At 40.8% G+C, this 17302-nt stretch overlaps 2 protein-coding genes across 2 annotated transcripts in view; both read left to right on the forward strand.

Annotated features, from left to right (window-relative positions):
- The window catches only part of CHAT (choline O-acetyltransferase), a 31335-nt gene extending 30763 nt beyond the window's left edge, over positions 1–572 (forward strand). Inside the window, exon 14 of the mRNA XM_054276565.1 lies at positions 303–572. Coding sequence (XP_054132540.1) covers positions 303–572 — 270 coding nt within the window. The remainder of the gene's footprint in view (positions 1–302) is intronic.
- Positions 573–4343: 3771 nt separating this feature from the next.
- On the forward strand, positions 4344–7769 carry CUNH10orf53 (chromosome unknown C10orf53 homolog). Its single transcript, XM_054276566.1, has 3 exons — positions 4344–4367; positions 7111–7219; positions 7708–7769. Exons 1-3 carry the CDS (start codon positions 4344–4346, stop codon positions 7767–7769), a joined length of 195 nt encoding a protein of 64 aa, XP_054132541.1.
- Positions 7770–17302: the final 9533 nt, after the last annotated feature.

Below are 17302 nucleotides of genomic sequence, written 5' to 3' on the forward strand. Positions count from 1 at the left end.
TAACTTTCAAATACCTATATAAATTCAGCAAAGAAATGCATTATAGCCACCTCAAATTACAGCAGTTTTTAAACCACAGCAAAGAAACAGAGGAACAAGATTTATACTGAGATCAGCTTTTGCCTTTCAAGGTAAATCATCTCCAGGTCTGGATTTCTGAAGACAGTGATACTCCACAAGGCTGGATTCACCACATGACCAGCATTTGTAGCATTTTTTTCTCTTTTTCCTAATTTCTAAGCAGCTGATTTTAGGTGCCCTGATTAATCAGAGATGACTCTTTCCCTTCTCCCTGCAACCAGGTTCCTACTACAATGGAAATGTTCTGCTGCTATGGGCCTGTGGTGCCCAATGGGTATGGGGCATGTTATAACCCTCAGCCAGAGCATTTATTATTCTGCATCTCAAGCTTTAAGGAATGTAAGGAAACCTCCTCAGGCATGTTTGCAAAAGCTGTGGAAGAAAGTCTCCTAGCAATGAGAGATCTGTGCACCAAATGCACTTCTACTCCAGCAAAGCCACCTGCTAAACAAGATGCAGCCACCCAGCTGCAGAGTGACCACCAGCACTAACAGGCTGTGGGAATTGCTCTCCTGAATCCACTCCAGGAAGAAACACAACATAGCTGTTCAAAGGCAAGATAATACTAGTAATATAATAGTGTAGAACCAAAGTGTCATTTGTTTCTCATTGTTGCCAACATTTACAGCTCTGTGTACTAAATCTACCATTTCCTGCTTATGAGTCAGCAAAAAAGATTTGGTCTCACTGACTGAAATGAAGGAGGAAGTCATAAAAGTATGTGTTGTACTACCATTTCTAACCATAATTAACTTGTGCCATTTTATCACCTAAAAAATTGAGTCAGTTATATGCATATGACATAAATTACATACTAAGGAACACCAATTAATATCCCCTGCAAGTAGTTCTAAAATATTCACATCTACTACAAAGTTTGCATGTAAAGAAAAAAAGAAGTTTCCTCTATTGGGAATTTTCGAGAGTAAAACTGTAAATAATAGGCTGATGCCATTATATCCTGAAATTTGCATGAAGAGTATTTAATACCACCAGTCTATTTACTATATAACAAAAACTGATTATTTTTTAAAGAGTGGCCCCTGTGCATCTTCACAGAGTTTAGGAACATAACACAAGTGTTTGCATACTTCCCCCCAATTCAAAAATGCTGCAGAAATAATTTAGCTTTTATTCTGGTTTGCACTGGTCTCAAGCACAGTCCTGTTCTGAAAGCAGCATATTGGAGACATGATCCATCACAGAGAACTGGAAGAATTTTGTCCCTAATGAATTGACTTAATTATTTCTTTCTTTCAGTGAGCAAAATCCAGCCTGACAGAGTGGCAAAGCACAAAACATAAGTACTATTCAATCCTACTTAAGAGCTTTTCTGTTTGCATTGGAATTAATTTAGTCACTGTGACTGGCAGGAGGGTGAATACAACCACACAAAATCAAAGAGCAATAATTAGAATGAAGAGATAAATTTGCAATATCAGGAAGTCTTCAGCTTAGAGTTATAAATACCAGTACTGGTACTCATATCAGCTTTGGTCATCCCACTTGGAGGGATTTATATTTAATATTTTTAAATAGCAGATGTAGGGTATCATATTCTGCAATAGTCAGTAAATTCAAGCAGGAAAGTGGTAATATATAGTGTCTGGTAACTCCCATTTTATGTGAATGTTATCCTGAGGTTTTTCTAATTATCTTTTTCATTCCCTATAAATCCTTCCAGGGACTGATATTTCCAGTTACTTTCTTGTGAGGTCAAATATGCTGCCTTTCTTAGAGGTGTTCAGTATCATTGCTAGAACACAACTTACCCACTCACTGAAGACACTGAATTCCAAACTCCAGCACAGATCCCGTGCTGCACAAGCTGGAACACACTCTGAGGCCTGCCCAGGGATTGCTTCCTTGCCTGTGGGGAGTGATGCTCTCTCTTCCTTTGTAGAGCAAACAATCACATGTTTAAGCACTCTGAAGCCTAAAAGCAGAATGGATTTATTGCAATAACCTAGAGATGCAGATATGTTTCTGTTTAAGAGCTCTAGACACAAATTCAGGAGATTCTATATGTCCATGATTATTTTACTGCCTCTTTGGAGGTGCATACATGCACTTAAGCAGTCGGCTGGATAAAGGATATCCCCAACCCCATATATGAAAGCACAGTGGGCCTGATAATCAATTAGAAGTAGCTATGTTGAAGTAAATCAACTGTGATGATTTGCAGACACTAAGAGCTAGGCTAATTTTTTTAAAGTTATTATATTTCACTGAAAAACATGTATGTTTTATTACTCTGTGAGTTGTTGCTGAAATCAAAGATGAAATCTGGTTTTAGATTACATAAATAATATATAGCATAAAAGCTGCCCCAAAGTTATCATAGAATGGTTTAGGTTGGAAGGGATCTTAAAGATCATCTCGTTCCCACTTCCCTGCCATGGGCAGGGACACTTTCCACCAGATCAGGTTGCTCCAAGCCCCATCCAACCTGGCCTTGAAAACTTCCAGGGATGGGCCATCCACAATTTCTCTGGGCAATCTGCTCCAGTGCCTCACTGCTCTCACAGTAAAGAGCTTCTTCCAAACATCTAATCTAAGTTAAAAGTACATAGATTTAAAGTGCACCTTAAAAATGTAAGATCTAAAAGTGCATAAACAAAACCCAAGAAAACTATTGCTGAGACCAAAATTTTGCTTAAAGAATATATGGTTCAAAATAAAGCTTTAAATTGTTCCTATACGATAATTATGAAAATTTCTTGAGAATATTTCCAGTAATTTTTCATTGTATCATTTCACTACAAAAGCATTCTGCATTTCTAACATAAATGTAGCACTACATATTCTTTGTTGAATTATTTATTTAAAATTGTAGTCATATTTTGAGTGTATAAAAACACTGTGAATAGTTATTTGATAATTTATTAATTTTCTTATAATTAAAGATATACTTTATTTTGTAATCCTAGCTACATATGTACAGATAGTTATTTGCAAATATTACCTGTTTCTTGTTTTAATTTTGTCTGGAATCTTAACAGTAGCTCAGACACTGTGCTCAACACAGCCACTGAGAACTCAGGAAGCTTCTACACCCACACCTGATACTTTATATCAATTTATCAGTAAGAGCCCCTTAGTTGTCTACAGCTGCTGTAACAGATGTTTTGCATTCTCCAGCTCTGGAAACTGCTGGTGATGGAAAATACTGACAATATATTTTTACTTGAGGACCAGTGATCATACTTCCTATTTATTTGGCTAACCATTCTGTACTTGTGTCTTACTAATCTGGTTTTAGTGTTCAGCCTAAGTATCTGAAAGGAGCAGCTTTGATGGCCTCAGTCCCTGCAGAGAAGCCTTTTGTGTACATGGTCTACCTTTGCCACTACCTGTGCTAAAAGCACTATCTGCAAGGTACCTGACTTTGTGCAGGAAGCTTCAGGCTCAGTTCAGGTCTGTTTAAGTTGGAAGCTTCTGGTTAAATTACAGATGGATAAAAATTCACAGGCATTACAAACTTCTCTGACAGCAGGAGCTTCACAAGGGACTGTAGTGCTTCTCAGTTAAGACAATTCCCTACATCTGTGTGGTGTGATCTCATGCTGTATCTATCAAGGATTTCAGGAAATAGGTTTTCTTAAGTTCTGATTTAAAATTATTTATGTTATGCAGATGAAGTTATTTTATGAAGTTTAAAAATACACACCTTTATGCACTTATGGAAACCAAACATATTTCTAACATGTTTCCAACCACAATACTGTGGAATAGGTTGTTCAGTATAAAAAGAGAGAAAATTTTGATTGACAAACTAGGTGTAATTACATTAATGTAACAAGTGACTATGATTTAATAAGCCTCTTGGAAGGACCCGAGGTACACAACCCCCGGCAAGAGAACTTTCAGAAGGTAATTGTTCCACTCTCCCCGTGGGTGTACACCAATGTATACGTAGTGCTGGGGTGCAGAAATTAAAAAGGAAAATTTTTAATGAAATTCCGTGTTCACAGTGATCAAAAGTAAAAGACGTTCGATTTCAAAACAGGGGTGTTTCAAGGGTGTAAGAGCCCTACCTCACTCCTTTGACAGGAGTGCTGCCAGAGCCCCTGTGCCACGGGTAATTTGGCAGAACACGGCTGTGACAACACAGCGTGAGTTGCAGAAGACAGAGAAATATTTTAGTGATACTTTTATTTTTATAAAAAAAGTATATATTTATGACAAATGTAAATGTGTATTTATAGCACATGCTGTTCCTGTTATGTTTTGTCCCTACTGAAATATATTTATGTGTCTATATGTACGCCCTGAAGTGTACGCTGGTAACGCGCATTCAGCTCGTTCGCGGACGGAGCCCCGCACCGCAAATAAAAGCTATCAGAGGAAAGACCTTGTCGCCTTTTTGTGCCTTCAGCCCCGGCCCCACGAAGCCTCAGGGGGAGGGAGCCGGAGCCGGAGCCGGGACTGCACCGCCCGCGGCGCCCGTGCCCCGTCCCGCCCGGCGGGGCTGCGGGGGATCCGGGATCTCCGCCCGGCCCCGGCCTGCCCTGCCCTGCCGGGGAGGCGGCGCGGGCTCCTGACGTGCGGTCGGGCAGCATCGCGTGTCGGGAGGGACTCACAAGGAGCAGCGGCTCCTGGCCCTGCACAGAACACCCCCAGCCCTCCCAGCATTTTACAAATTACCTCCCAATAATTTACAATTTACATGTGCCCGAGAGCGTTGTCCAAACGCTTCCTCAGCTCTGCCAGGCTGCTGCTATGACCACTGCTCTGGGGAGACTGTTGCAGTGCCCAGCCACCCTCTGGTTGAAGAGCCTTTTCCTGATACCCAGTTTCAGTCTCCTCAGGGCAGCTTCAGGCCGTTCCCCCGGGTGCCTGCTCAGATTCCCCGTGGCCGCTCCGTACCGGAGGCTCTCGGTGTTCCAAAGCTGGCAGGCTGGAAGGGGCTCCAGCAGCTGTGCCACGTGTGAGACAGGGGAAAGGGCTGCTGCTCAAACACGCCTCAGAAAGCACAAACACCTCCATCTTTTGTGTTTGCTAGAATAAGCTTGCATTACAGCGTGCATATATTTTCCAGTTACACAAACCTCATTAAAACACAGACTGAAATAAACACATAAACCAATGATGGAAACATTTAAACCCAAATGTAGTTGTAAAGTGAAGTACTTGTGAGTAGTTACATTGCTGCTCACAGCTCAGCTGTTATTTCAGAAGCCAGCACAAGGCAGGCACAGCAGGTACCCCCAGGCTGGGGTGCCACGGTTTGGAGCAGAGCTGCTCCGATCGATCTCCCACATGCACAGGAGAGGGACCGAGCCAGCTGTGCGGCTCGGGGCACCGCTGCAGGGCTGGAAATGGCTCCACGGCAGCTCTGACACAAGAGCAGTGCCTGGGGCTTTACAGAGTTTGCAGGTGCTGCAGAATTTCACTACCCATACCTAAAGTTGCAGTGATGGATAGCACACAGAGAAGCATTGTAGATATTTTTTTTTCATTCATCTCATTGAGGACTGGTGTAGCCTATTTCCTGTTTATGAGGGAATGAGCAACGCTTTTCCTCTGCTCCAATGCTCTCCAGCTGTAATAATAACCATTTCTGCCTAGCAAAATCCATCTAAGGCTTCAAGACAAATCAAATTGCATGCATGTGATCTCAAATATTCCAATAAGTACAGTTTTGTTAATTTAAAAGCTTTAGATAATATAGAAGTACCCCAAAAAAGAGAAAATAATAAACTAAGTATCAGACAAATCCCTATTCGCTTGACACTGAAAATTTACAAAAAGCATTAGTCAATGCAATAAGTGGGATACTAGCAACTCATTCCAGTTTTTCTCACTGGGGTTGGTAGATCATTGCAATGTACCTGTCATGGCCCTAACCTGGGAAAACTAAACAGGTGGGCTTTTAATTGAGAGCCCACAGTATAGAGATGTCATCTCCCTCACCCATTTTATAAGTGTGAATTAATTGTCTGAGATTACCATCAAAGCTTCCTAGAAAGCAGTGAGAGCTGTCTGATGAGAATGGCAAAACAGCAGCAGAAGCTGAAAGCATGATACTTTATGAGCACTCTTTCCACAGCCACTTCTGTTACTTTTTCAGTAAGCTGAATTTACATACTGCAAACAGCCCTCACAGGTGGATGCAGTTAGGTTAAATGTTTGAGAAATGCTGACCCTTGCAAGTCACACAGCTACAGTGGACTAGGACAGAGAAAACACCTCCACCTGCCAGAATAACTGAGGTGTCAGTACAGCCTTAACACAGCTGATAGAAACCTGGAAAGGCGAGACCCTGAATGTTTGACTATACAGGAATTTGCTTCTGCCTTGTAAAACAACTCAATAGAAAGTGATGAATTAAAACAAATTCAAATCTGGGGAGTGCCCAGGTAAGTACTTGGCATTTCTGTGTTCTTATTTCCCCAGTTCTGATTAATTTAACATTATACAATGTACCATAATAGATCTGAAAAGCACCTAATTCAACTAAAAAAAATACGTGGATCAAGATTTTATTTTGTCCATGCTGATTTGATTCTCAGCTTCACAAAAATCTCAAGTGTTTAATATCCTGAGAAATTACTCTTTCAGTAGAAGAAAGGTGAATTATGCATCAATGAACAATTGGGTTATCAAGGTTGTTCACTTAATGTTCCAGCTGTTCTATAACACCATCTTAATGCTAACTGGAGAATTCTTTCAATTTAGTCTCATTCTGTGGTACTTACAAATAAATGCATTTTGTTTCTTACAGCTGCTCTGCCAGTTAATAGCAAATACAAATACAAAATTAATTTCTTGCCTTTTCCCCTAGACCTAGAAATGACAGAGGCTGGAGGCTTCATTCAAAGGAGATCCATTAATGTAATAATAGTGAAGATGGAGATTAAAGCTGATAGGCTTTGTGGGGAGTTCTGTACAGCACTTAACTACATTAACACTGGGTTTTTCTCATCCTCATAAGTGCTAGAACTTAGATATACTCAAAATTCACTGGGAACCAAGCAAATACAGTACTGGCCACTGCTTCTTTGCCCTTTTCTGGTTGACCTGAAGGCAGAAGGACATCACCTTATTCTGGAAGTGCTAACAAACTGGAATGCTGTAGGTCTGGTGATTGACGGGGATATTGTATTTCATTGCAACATCTATGGCTTGGATTTTGGTAACTCCTGAATTTTATTATTTGCAGTTTCTCCAAAAGCACCTGCATTTTGAAATTAGCACTTCTTAAGGCATAAACCGTCCAGGTTCTATCAAGGTTTACACTTTTAAGCTCTGTACTGCTTTATATTCAAGGCAGTTTGAAAGGCACAGTCAGGAAGAGAGAATGGCTTGGGAGTTAAGGCCATGCTTGGGAGAGCCCTGTCTGGGGCCATCCCACATGCACCAGCCCACAGCCACAAGAAAACTGCTAGGTTTTGGTCCACAGAGGTATCAGGGCTTCCCTCTGCTTTCAAAACAGGAATTTTTATTTTTTGCTTGAGCTGAGTCCATCTCAGATTACAGAATTTACCACAGCAGAGCCAAACTGGGTCCAAGTGCTGTGAGGGAAAGCACAAAGGGCTATATGTGTTGGGGTAAGAAGTAGAAATGTAAAAGGTAAAAAATATATGCAAGTAAATGTATTTAAGTTGTACTTTTCTCCTTTAGGAGGTGATGGCAAGTTAGATCCACTTTGTGAAGAAGCCAGAAAAGCAGTGTTAAATGCTTAACAATTTACAGAGACACTTCCCCTTTAATCTTGGGTTTCTGTCAGGCAGTTTACTTGCATCACAAAGATTTGTTCTTTGCAGTTCTAGGTCTCTTAATGAAGGGGATAATCTTGTTACACCCCCATGTCAAACAAATAAGAATAGAACACCTTTTCCAGAAACAGTTGTATGTTACAACCCTGAATATTGCAAATTCAATTGACTTGTATGGCATTTTAACACTTTGAATTAAATCAAAAGAAGACTGAAACTCTGGATATCATTAATTCTTTCAACTTTATACAGTTTCTTATGTCAAAGATACTTTCAAAGTCATTAATAGCTGCTAATACTTCTTTTTACAGTTATACTGGTTGAGTTCAGTTCTTCTCTTGGCCACAAATATCTCAGAGAACATTTGTGCATCACTAGGGAGCCCAAAAGGAGAGAGAAAGAAATTGGCATACCCATAAGGACAGGATTAAAACTGACTGGGTATTATCACAGCTGATATTCCATGTACCTCAGAAGTAACTAGAGTATGAAGCTTCTTTTTTGCTCCTTATTTGTCAACAAACATTCAACTTCAATTTTATTTTAAAAACAATTTACATTTAGGTGAGTTCAGCAGTGTGAAAATAATCATATGCCAGAATGCTGGTGCCCTGAGGAATACTCACTTTGGCCCATGATTAGTTATGAAAGAAGGAATTGGTTAATCTTTGCATCCCAACAAAGGGGGTTGAGCCAAGAAACATAAGGATTTGCTGAGCCCAAAGCTGCAGTTTCCAGCAGGGCTGCAGGAGAGCAGGCTGCCCAGCAAAAAACCAAAACCCAAAGCAAACCTGTCACTGAGTATCTTCTACCAGCTGGAATCTGCAAGGAGATAGCAAACATTACATTTACAGTAACACTGATCCAGCACTAAAGTGTGTCAAAATAACACTATCACTATGTCCAGGTGCAGTCCCCTTCCCTCCAGGTGACAGAGGCACTAAACCAATATCCTTTAATAAGAAAAACAATACTCATAGTTAAAGCTGAGCAAAGCAGGAATTGTATTGTTCCTTTAGAAGACTGAAACATTTTTGCTTTCTACCACTCTGACATAACAAGATTAGAAAGTGGGAACATCCACTCTGAGCTGGATTGAAAAAATCAATACAGTAAAGCTTGGCACAGCTGGCCAGGGGCACTTTTTGCAGGAAGCATTCACACACAGAGCAAACTGGGTTTGCTCACCTGCCCTGGGCAGAGGGAGTTTGTTCACACTTTGCTGTCACTCCGAGCCTCCCTGCCCCTACTGAGCAGATTGTCACACCTTGCTGTCACCCCGAGCCTCCCTGCCACTACTGAGCAGATTGTCCTGCCCACAAAGCAGCTCCAGTGCAGCTCTCAGCAGAGGCAGGGCTTTCTCAAACACACCTACCACATTCATCACTGGGACACCAACAAATGACTTTCTGCTCTGGCAGTAAGTTGTTTATTGGCCTCTTAGGTAAATGCAAATTAATTAGACTAAAATAGTTTAAATAATGCTAGTTCTGGGCAGGATTTACTCCCAAAAATAGCAGAATAAACTCCCCAGATCTCTTGAGCATGGAAAGCTGTGAACATGACTGGAAACACAGCAAGCAGATGAGCTCACTACTGTGACTAGTCTTGGGCTAGATTTGTTGGTTTGTTATTTTGTTTGTTGGGTGGGTTAATTTTGCTGTATTTGGTGCTCTCTTTAACATCACTCTGAGGACATTTCTGACATACCTCCAAGTCAGAATAACAGCAGTTTTGTAGGGAGATATTAGGCCTTAATAAATCAACATGTTTAGCTGGAGTAAATTCAAACAAGCTTAGAGAAACACAAAGCTGCAGGTTTGAAACAGCAAGCTTACAAGACAAGCATGGGTTGAGAACAGAGGCTCTGACTTTGCTTTAGAGTAATATTATGACCAAAATGAGAGAGTGATGTAAAAAATCAGCTGCACCTAAAAGAGATCTCATAGCTCCACATAGAGGTCTCAGGCCCCCTTACAGTGTTTTTGTCACAGAAGGAAGAAATAAACACAAATTTGCAGCAGCCCTTTCAGTCTGGTACCTGCCCCTAGACAATACCTGCAGTCAGTTGCCACAGCACTAGCAGGCAGCTGGATATTGAAAGGCACTACAGCAGCCACATGGACAAAGGCATGTCATTTTTTTATAATGAAATATCCACTTTCCTCCCCTCACTTTTTTCCTCATTTGTAAGGGGATTATCTGCCCTGTGGATAATCATGGCCATTCAAAACTGAATTTAGCCTCCAAGTCTTCTCTACAGCAACTTCCAGCCAGACTATTGTGACAAAGTCAAATCAGGAAGAAGAAAGCAGCCGCAGCAAATTATTCCAGTAGTAACACCAACTAAATTGCTGTGCAGCTTTTGTGGTTTGACTAATTGTCTCATTAAGGCACATTTCTGATCACTGAAATGGATCTCAAGTATTATTAATCACTGAAAAAACAGTACCACTAAGAGCCTCTCTGCCTCCTATCCCTGGCACTCTTTGCAATGGAAAAGGCTCACAGACTCCTGTTGATTGGAGCCCCACTGCTGCACAGTTGGCAGTCAAACAGTACTAATGGCACAATAACCCAATAGAACTAAAATAGTTATGCCTTTCACAGTAACAATCTCTTATAACGTGATTAAGCTCCATCATGTGCATTTCCTTGTGTTTTGCAAATGGCTCCAAAAAATCTGACAGTTTTTCCAGTAACTTCTCCAAAAGAAGAGGGGAAAAATATATAAAATTCATTAGCTATCATGAAACAAATTTTAAAAACTCAATACATTTTAGAATAATATGAAAACAACTGCAGCAAGCACAGGCTGTGGCACCCAGTCCACTCCCCCTTGCAGAACACACCTCCACAGTCTGGCCTTGGCTCAGTTATTTGCAGGCACTTCAGTGAACCTCATTTAGGGGCTGGCTTGCCCTGGGCCAGCTCTGTAACTGATGGAGACAGACACCCCCACACTGCAGCTCAGATCTCTGTGTGCAGACTGTAGCAGCTCTGGGCTCCTAATCCAGGTACTTCACTGGTGTTTGGTTTGAAACAATATTGGGAAAGATTGAGTATAAGAAGCCCATTTAAAAAAGAACAAACTGGCATTATCCAAGACACCACTGATGGGCTCTCTTCATTCCCAGCAAACAGGAGGGCTTTGCTCTTGGCCATCACTCCCAGTGGCAGCACGAGCCATTCACTGCAACAGGACAGTTCCCCTTACCAGGGGAGGCCTTTAGGTGTTTATCCCATACATTATCATATTAAAGACAGCAGACCCTAAATTTCCAAGCAGCTGATTTTCAGAAGCCTAATGCAAAAGTGGCACAGTTATTGCTGCAAGATATCCAGACTTTCATGGTTGCCAATTTGATCAAGCAGAAGAAAAGACCTGCAAAGGTCAGGAAGCTCCTCTGTGGAGATGGAAGTGGAACATGGGAAGGAATTACAAAGGTAATCCTCAGTACAGGCTCCTTCAGGTGAGAGACAAGATGCATCACTAATTTAAAATTTATTTGGAATGCAGCCATTGCTTGCTACAGCTCTCAGTTTTGATCAGATTTGCAAGGCAGCTTTAAGAAAAGACAGGGTTGTTCTGCACCAACACACAGGCACTTTTCAGGCACATCAATATTTGCTCACATATAGGTGAATATGCAAATGTGCCCAGCAATGACCCACCGAGGCTGTATGAAGTACAGAAACATCACAAACAAGTGGGCTTTGTTGTAGGCTTTGGAATTAATTCTGGGGAACAGAACCTGGCTGTGGACATCTCCTTCCCTTTGGGCTTTGTTACAGAGACAGGTACCACAGAGTTGAAATCTGCATAAATCTGTGGGGCTCCTAAGCTGTGCAATATTATGCTCATTATGAGAAATATTATTTTACTGATGAGTCTAATGAGGGTCCTCAGGGTTGTGGTAAATGAAAATGAAATAAAAATGGAAGTAACAAAAATAATCACAATTCATGTAGCATGTCCCTAATTTTTTAATGTACATAAATATCAGAACAGTTATGCTGAAAAGAAGGAAAAATATTCTTTTATTTTTTCCTGGCAGTCCCTTCAGAAGCTATTTATGAGCAGTCATAAACTGACATGCACACTCAGATATATTTTCCTGAAGCCTGTAGAGTTTTGTCTTAGCAAAAGCTTCAGAATATGTGTGTGTAAATAAATTAAAGCCTGTCTGGTTTATAATGAGAAGGGTGTATTGTGGTATAAATATTGCAGAGCACATTAAATAAACATGGTCACATATGACCAGGTATCTATGAAATGAGCACATCACAGGAGAAGTTAATTATCTGAGAGTGTAACTAGGAGCCGTTTACAATCACTGGAGATTAAGTTGCTTTATTTCTGTTTATCTTTCCTTCTGAATAGGCAGTAGGTCATTGCAATGAAGAGTCCCTGAGCAACACAGAGCTTCAGCTCTTCATCAGCTCTAAGATGACAGTGTTGTCAGCACCAGTTTGGAGTCAGGATAAGCCAAAAATTTTTTTCAATATGATTTTGTGCAAAATGGGTTGGCACAAACCAATATTTTAAGATGTAAAAGTGCAAAATACTTACAAATACCTTATGGTATGTTCAGGGGTAAGAGGAAAACTTTGATGCTAAGTATTTGTCTCGCATACTGCAGCCTAAAAAAGTATATAAAGACTTTTTCAAAACAGATTTTTAGTGTCAGAGACTAGCATCCTGAGAGTAACATACAACTTTACCATAGTAATAAGGTTTTTCTAGACTTCACAAGTTATTGTGTTTCAGTCCATATGAAAAAAACATCAGTGTTGATGGAATTTGATTTTGCTTGGGTTGTGGAACTCACAAAGAAAGCTGTTCACTGTTCATCCTATACAAAATAACCAACATTGCAAACATGGACTAATTAAGGATATGTTTGGGCAAACTGCTGTAGCACAAAGAACAACTGATGAAGGGGGATTTAATCACATACAATTATTGAAAGCAAGATGAAGCCAATCCCCTTAAATTACTTAAGTACTGCTTAAACCCTGTAATTAACATATAGTAATAAATATTTCATCTTTAACAAGCCTACTGGGAGCAGTTTGTTAAACATTTATTTCTAGTCATGGGAAATTATGTAGGGTCATTTTGTCACGTTCTGTATCAGACAATTTTATTTTATTCTCTTTATTTTACCCCCAGAAGTGGGTATGCTAATTTAGGGAAATATAATCGGTCCTCTAGTGTATATGAAACATACTCTTCCTTCATATGTCTTTTGGCTTTTGCTAATTAACTTTACCCTTGCAAAGTCTTGGCCAGCACACAGTGGCTGCTCACATCCCCTTCCCAGCCTCTCCTGTGGAACTGACTCACTCCAGATAGGGGAGCTTTAGTGGGAACCCCAGCAAACCCACCCAGGGCATCACTGCAGAAGTGACCTCTCAGCCTGGGCAAGGTCACTGTGGGCACCAGAGAGAGGAACCAGGTCTGCTCTATGGCAAACCAAGCCCCAGGCACAGGCTGGCAGGGGTGGGTTTTCAGGCAGCTTCTAGCACTGATCTACACTTTTTCCTTCAGCCCAGGCAGCATCACAGGTGCACAGGGAATTCTGTGAGAGCACCAAACATCACTGCCCTTCAACCAAGTCTGTGTGCAGACAGCTTTATTCCACTGCAGGTGGAATTCCAGTGAAATGCAGCCACTTAAACCAATACTAAAACAAACCCATTCTAGGGATAATCTACTGTCCACCCAAGGAACATACTCGAGAGCCAAGCTGAGCTCTCACACAGACCCCTCCTCTGGTGGCAGGCTGAATGCACCCTGTCCTGAAGTGGAGGAGAATCTCACACTGGCTGGGTGTGACATGGGCAGAAAGGGTCTATGTGCTCTTTTTGTAAGAGTATCATGAATTTATGGGCTATTCAACAGGAAGTAAAGACTTCTGAAATTATAATTCAGGGTTTCTCTAGTGATAACTACAACTGTTTTCCCCTCTAAACAAATTAGATTTCCATTTGCCATTAATGACTGAATCACTTAAGTGTCACAAAGGAACTGCCTGGTGCGCTTATTAATAATTGAAAACTTTGAGGAAATCCGTGAAACATTTTCAATCAAAGCTAATAATTCTCTAAAATATTATTTTCCCTGAATAATTACTCCTTTTGTTCTTTTATTCCTTTTGGATAATAGGCAACATTTTAAATAAAGGCATTTAAAAAAACTGAAGTAACTGTTAAGAGGTATCTAAAGCCAGAAGAGGTTTCAATGTTAAAAAGCACAAATTAGAAAAGAAAAAATATTAATCTGTTTCCTTCCAGCAAGTATGCTGAATTTCTATTTTAGACTCCATGCTGTTCCTTGATGTCTTACACCAATGATTAGGAAAATGTACTCCCTTAATCTCTGTCCTCATTCTGTATAAACATGAAGAAAAACTTTCAATTGTCTTTTTGATCAGTAGAGGCCATGAAATCAAGATTTCTATTGCTACACAACTGGACTTTGGAGGACTACTCAACAGTCAAAAGGAGCAAAGAAAGAAAAAACCCACCTTTTTTTTTTTATCAGGCCTCATAGGAATCTTGAATGTCATATTGTACTTACTCTACTCAGTAACCTTTACTATTCAGGAACAAGGGCAGAAAGATATAAGCAAAATTACCCACATTTGGAAGGGTTTTTTGGTGTCTAAAACAATCATCAGCACAGAAAGGTTTTGTGACAGGTACTGACAAAATCTCCAAGACCTGCAAGTTTGTCCACAGGACATGGAAGGGGGGAGAAGCAGAGCTTCAGTGTGTGCCCGTCCCAGCAGGTCTCACCTGGGGATGATGGCTGCGGCCTGGAAAAATCCAGGTTATTCTATAGCTCTCCCCAGGAAAGGAGAGTTTATTTTCTTTAGTGTTTGGGTTTTTTTGCAAGAAGAACAAAATCCATTTCTTTACCACGGACAGGTCCCCTTGCTTTTCCCAAGCCAGCCTCACTGCACTCCCACTGCAAGTGGCAGCATTTTCCAGCCCAAGCAGCTTTCACCGCTGGCTCCCCTCAGAGCCCCACAGCCTCGCCATGGGCTTTACTCCAGGCCTGACAGTGTCAGCAGCTCTGACAATAATTCAGTGTTCCCTTCCCCCAGGGCCAGGACAGCACATCCCCACCCAGTTCCCAGTATCTTACCTGCCCTTACAAAGTCTGAGGCCACTTCTCCCTCCTGAGCCTTTCCCAGCAGCCATCCTCAGCCTTGTTCCCCTCACCTTGACTCCATAACTCCTTCTTACTGCGGAAATGGCGGCAGCACCACACAGGGCCCTCACACAGCACAGCCCTCCAGTCTGAGCAAACAAGGCAAAACGCTTGAGGTATTTAGGGCAGGACAGCAAATTACAGAGAGAGGGGCCAGCTGTGACCACAACCTGGGCTTTAAGCCCCACAGCACACAGGCCAGTCCCCTCAGCCATAATTAATTATCCCCACCTGCCCTGGGCTGCTCGTTAGCCTGGCGGGGCCCTGGCGCCCCTCAGCACATCCCAGGCCCAGCACTAACCCCAGGAGCTGCCCGGAAAATCAAAACATTCTGAATTCACTGAACCAATATAAGAGACCACAGTGGACTCTTTTCTTCCATCTTTGACCAGACTTGTTAACCTTACAAACCTATTCTATCTGCTTTTACAGCCATTTTGGCTTTATGTGAGTATTGAGTGTGCTTCTGGTTCATGTTCTAAACAATGTTCGTCATCATCTATGCCAACAGCAATTAAAAGAGATATATATACACATACACACACACATATATACATACACACACACACATATATATATATATGCATGTGTGAAAGCATACAGTAGAGATTCCCAAGCTTTCATTCTGTTGTTATTCTTTGCAGCAGTGGATATTCCCAGCTCTATATCAGAGGCAGCACATCTGCTGGTTGTACACCCAGGTAAGAGCTACCCAGAGCTCTTGGAACAGCAGCCAGAGAGTCTAGCAAGGGGTACTTAAAACAAATCACAGAAAAGAAACAGATAGCACCCCCCAAGGCACACACTTTCATGTACTCAGTTCAAACAATGCACACACATTCCTGGCTCTTGTCTAGTCTCATATATTAATTTTTACCTCTTGGAACAAACAGAATGGTTTCTCTTCTGAAGAACAGGCTCCTCCTCTGCTCTAGCACAGACTCTGATTGTACCATGGACAGAGCAAAGGTTTCCATCAAGCACTCTCCTGCTGTCTGTCAAGAATGAAGAACAGTGACAAGTCTTGCTGCTGTGGGCATGCACAGCGTGGTGTGTCTCCAAGTAGGTGAAGTCAACTCACTCTCACATTTGCTATTTCTTCCAAATTGCAAAGCTATCATTTGAATTTCAGTGCCAACTTTTTTCACAAGAGGTCTATATAATACTTCAGTCCTTGTCAAACATTACACAAAGATGAATCTTTTAATCATATACCATCTCAAAGCTGAAGACAGAACATGTTTAGAAATTAGAGATATTAATTCCAGTCTAGTTCCAGTATTTTAAAAACTCTCCTTGAAATAAAAATGCATTAATGTATTATTTCAAAAAATAGCAAATAAAAACCCAAATGTTCTAATATAATCTCCATGTTATTGTCAATTTTGACTCAATGGTTTTGAATAATTATCTTTTGCTAGTCCAAATGCTGCCTACCTCACCGCTTCTATGTTTAAATAAGCCAACACTGAGGAAACAAATAGAAAACAGACAAATGAGCTGTCTTAACACTTTTACAAATAGGATGTTAATGTCCCCAGTCAAAGGAGAAATTGTCAAAAAGAACAGTCATAACAGAGAATTTTCTTCTTATGTACTTTTATTTTATTGAGTTTTTTTTGCATCTTTGATGGACTTTTTATGCAAGTATGATGCCACAATCTATGATACACAATGAGAGTGGAAATCTGTAATTTACCATTTATATTTCTATGTTAATTTTGTTTTCTACCTCTGCATATAGTGTGGCAAAAGTGCATTTATCATATTTCATGCAGCGCTGACTGCCTTATGCAAACTGAGAATACAATAAACAGAGCCAGCAATATTTAGCTGCACTCGATTCTTGCTACAGAAACAAGCATTCATAAAAGCATTAAAATACTTTGGGTGATGGTTACTGTCTATCAGCTTAATGTTTTGAGCTATAGAAAAGGATAGGAAACAACATTTGTGGCTGTCAACTGCAGTACTTTCCAAGTTCATTAGGTTTTCAAAGACTAAATTAGCTTAAATGCTTCAGTGAGAGAAAAAGCCCGGGGCAACGAGCCTGATTTAAAAGGATGCTACAGAGTTTCACAAACATTAGACTAAGCTCAGTTCTGGGTTCCATGGTAAGTACCTTACCACATCAATTCTTTGCTCTGACAGAGGATTGTTTCTTCACCATCACGGTATATCCAAGCCAAATGAAAGGACAATTCAAGGCACACAGGCCTTTTTGGAAACATGCTTGGGTATGTAGTACTTGATCATAGCTAAAGCTTTTAATTACAGC

Source organism: Melozone crissalis, unplaced genomic scaffold (genome assembly GCF_028551555.1).
Source record: "Melozone crissalis strain CALT ecotype California unplaced genomic scaffold, PUWL_Pcris_2 ptg000019l_1, whole genome shotgun sequence".
Classification (NCBI taxonomy): domain Eukaryota; kingdom Metazoa; phylum Chordata; class Aves; order Passeriformes; family Passerellidae; genus Melozone; species Melozone crissalis.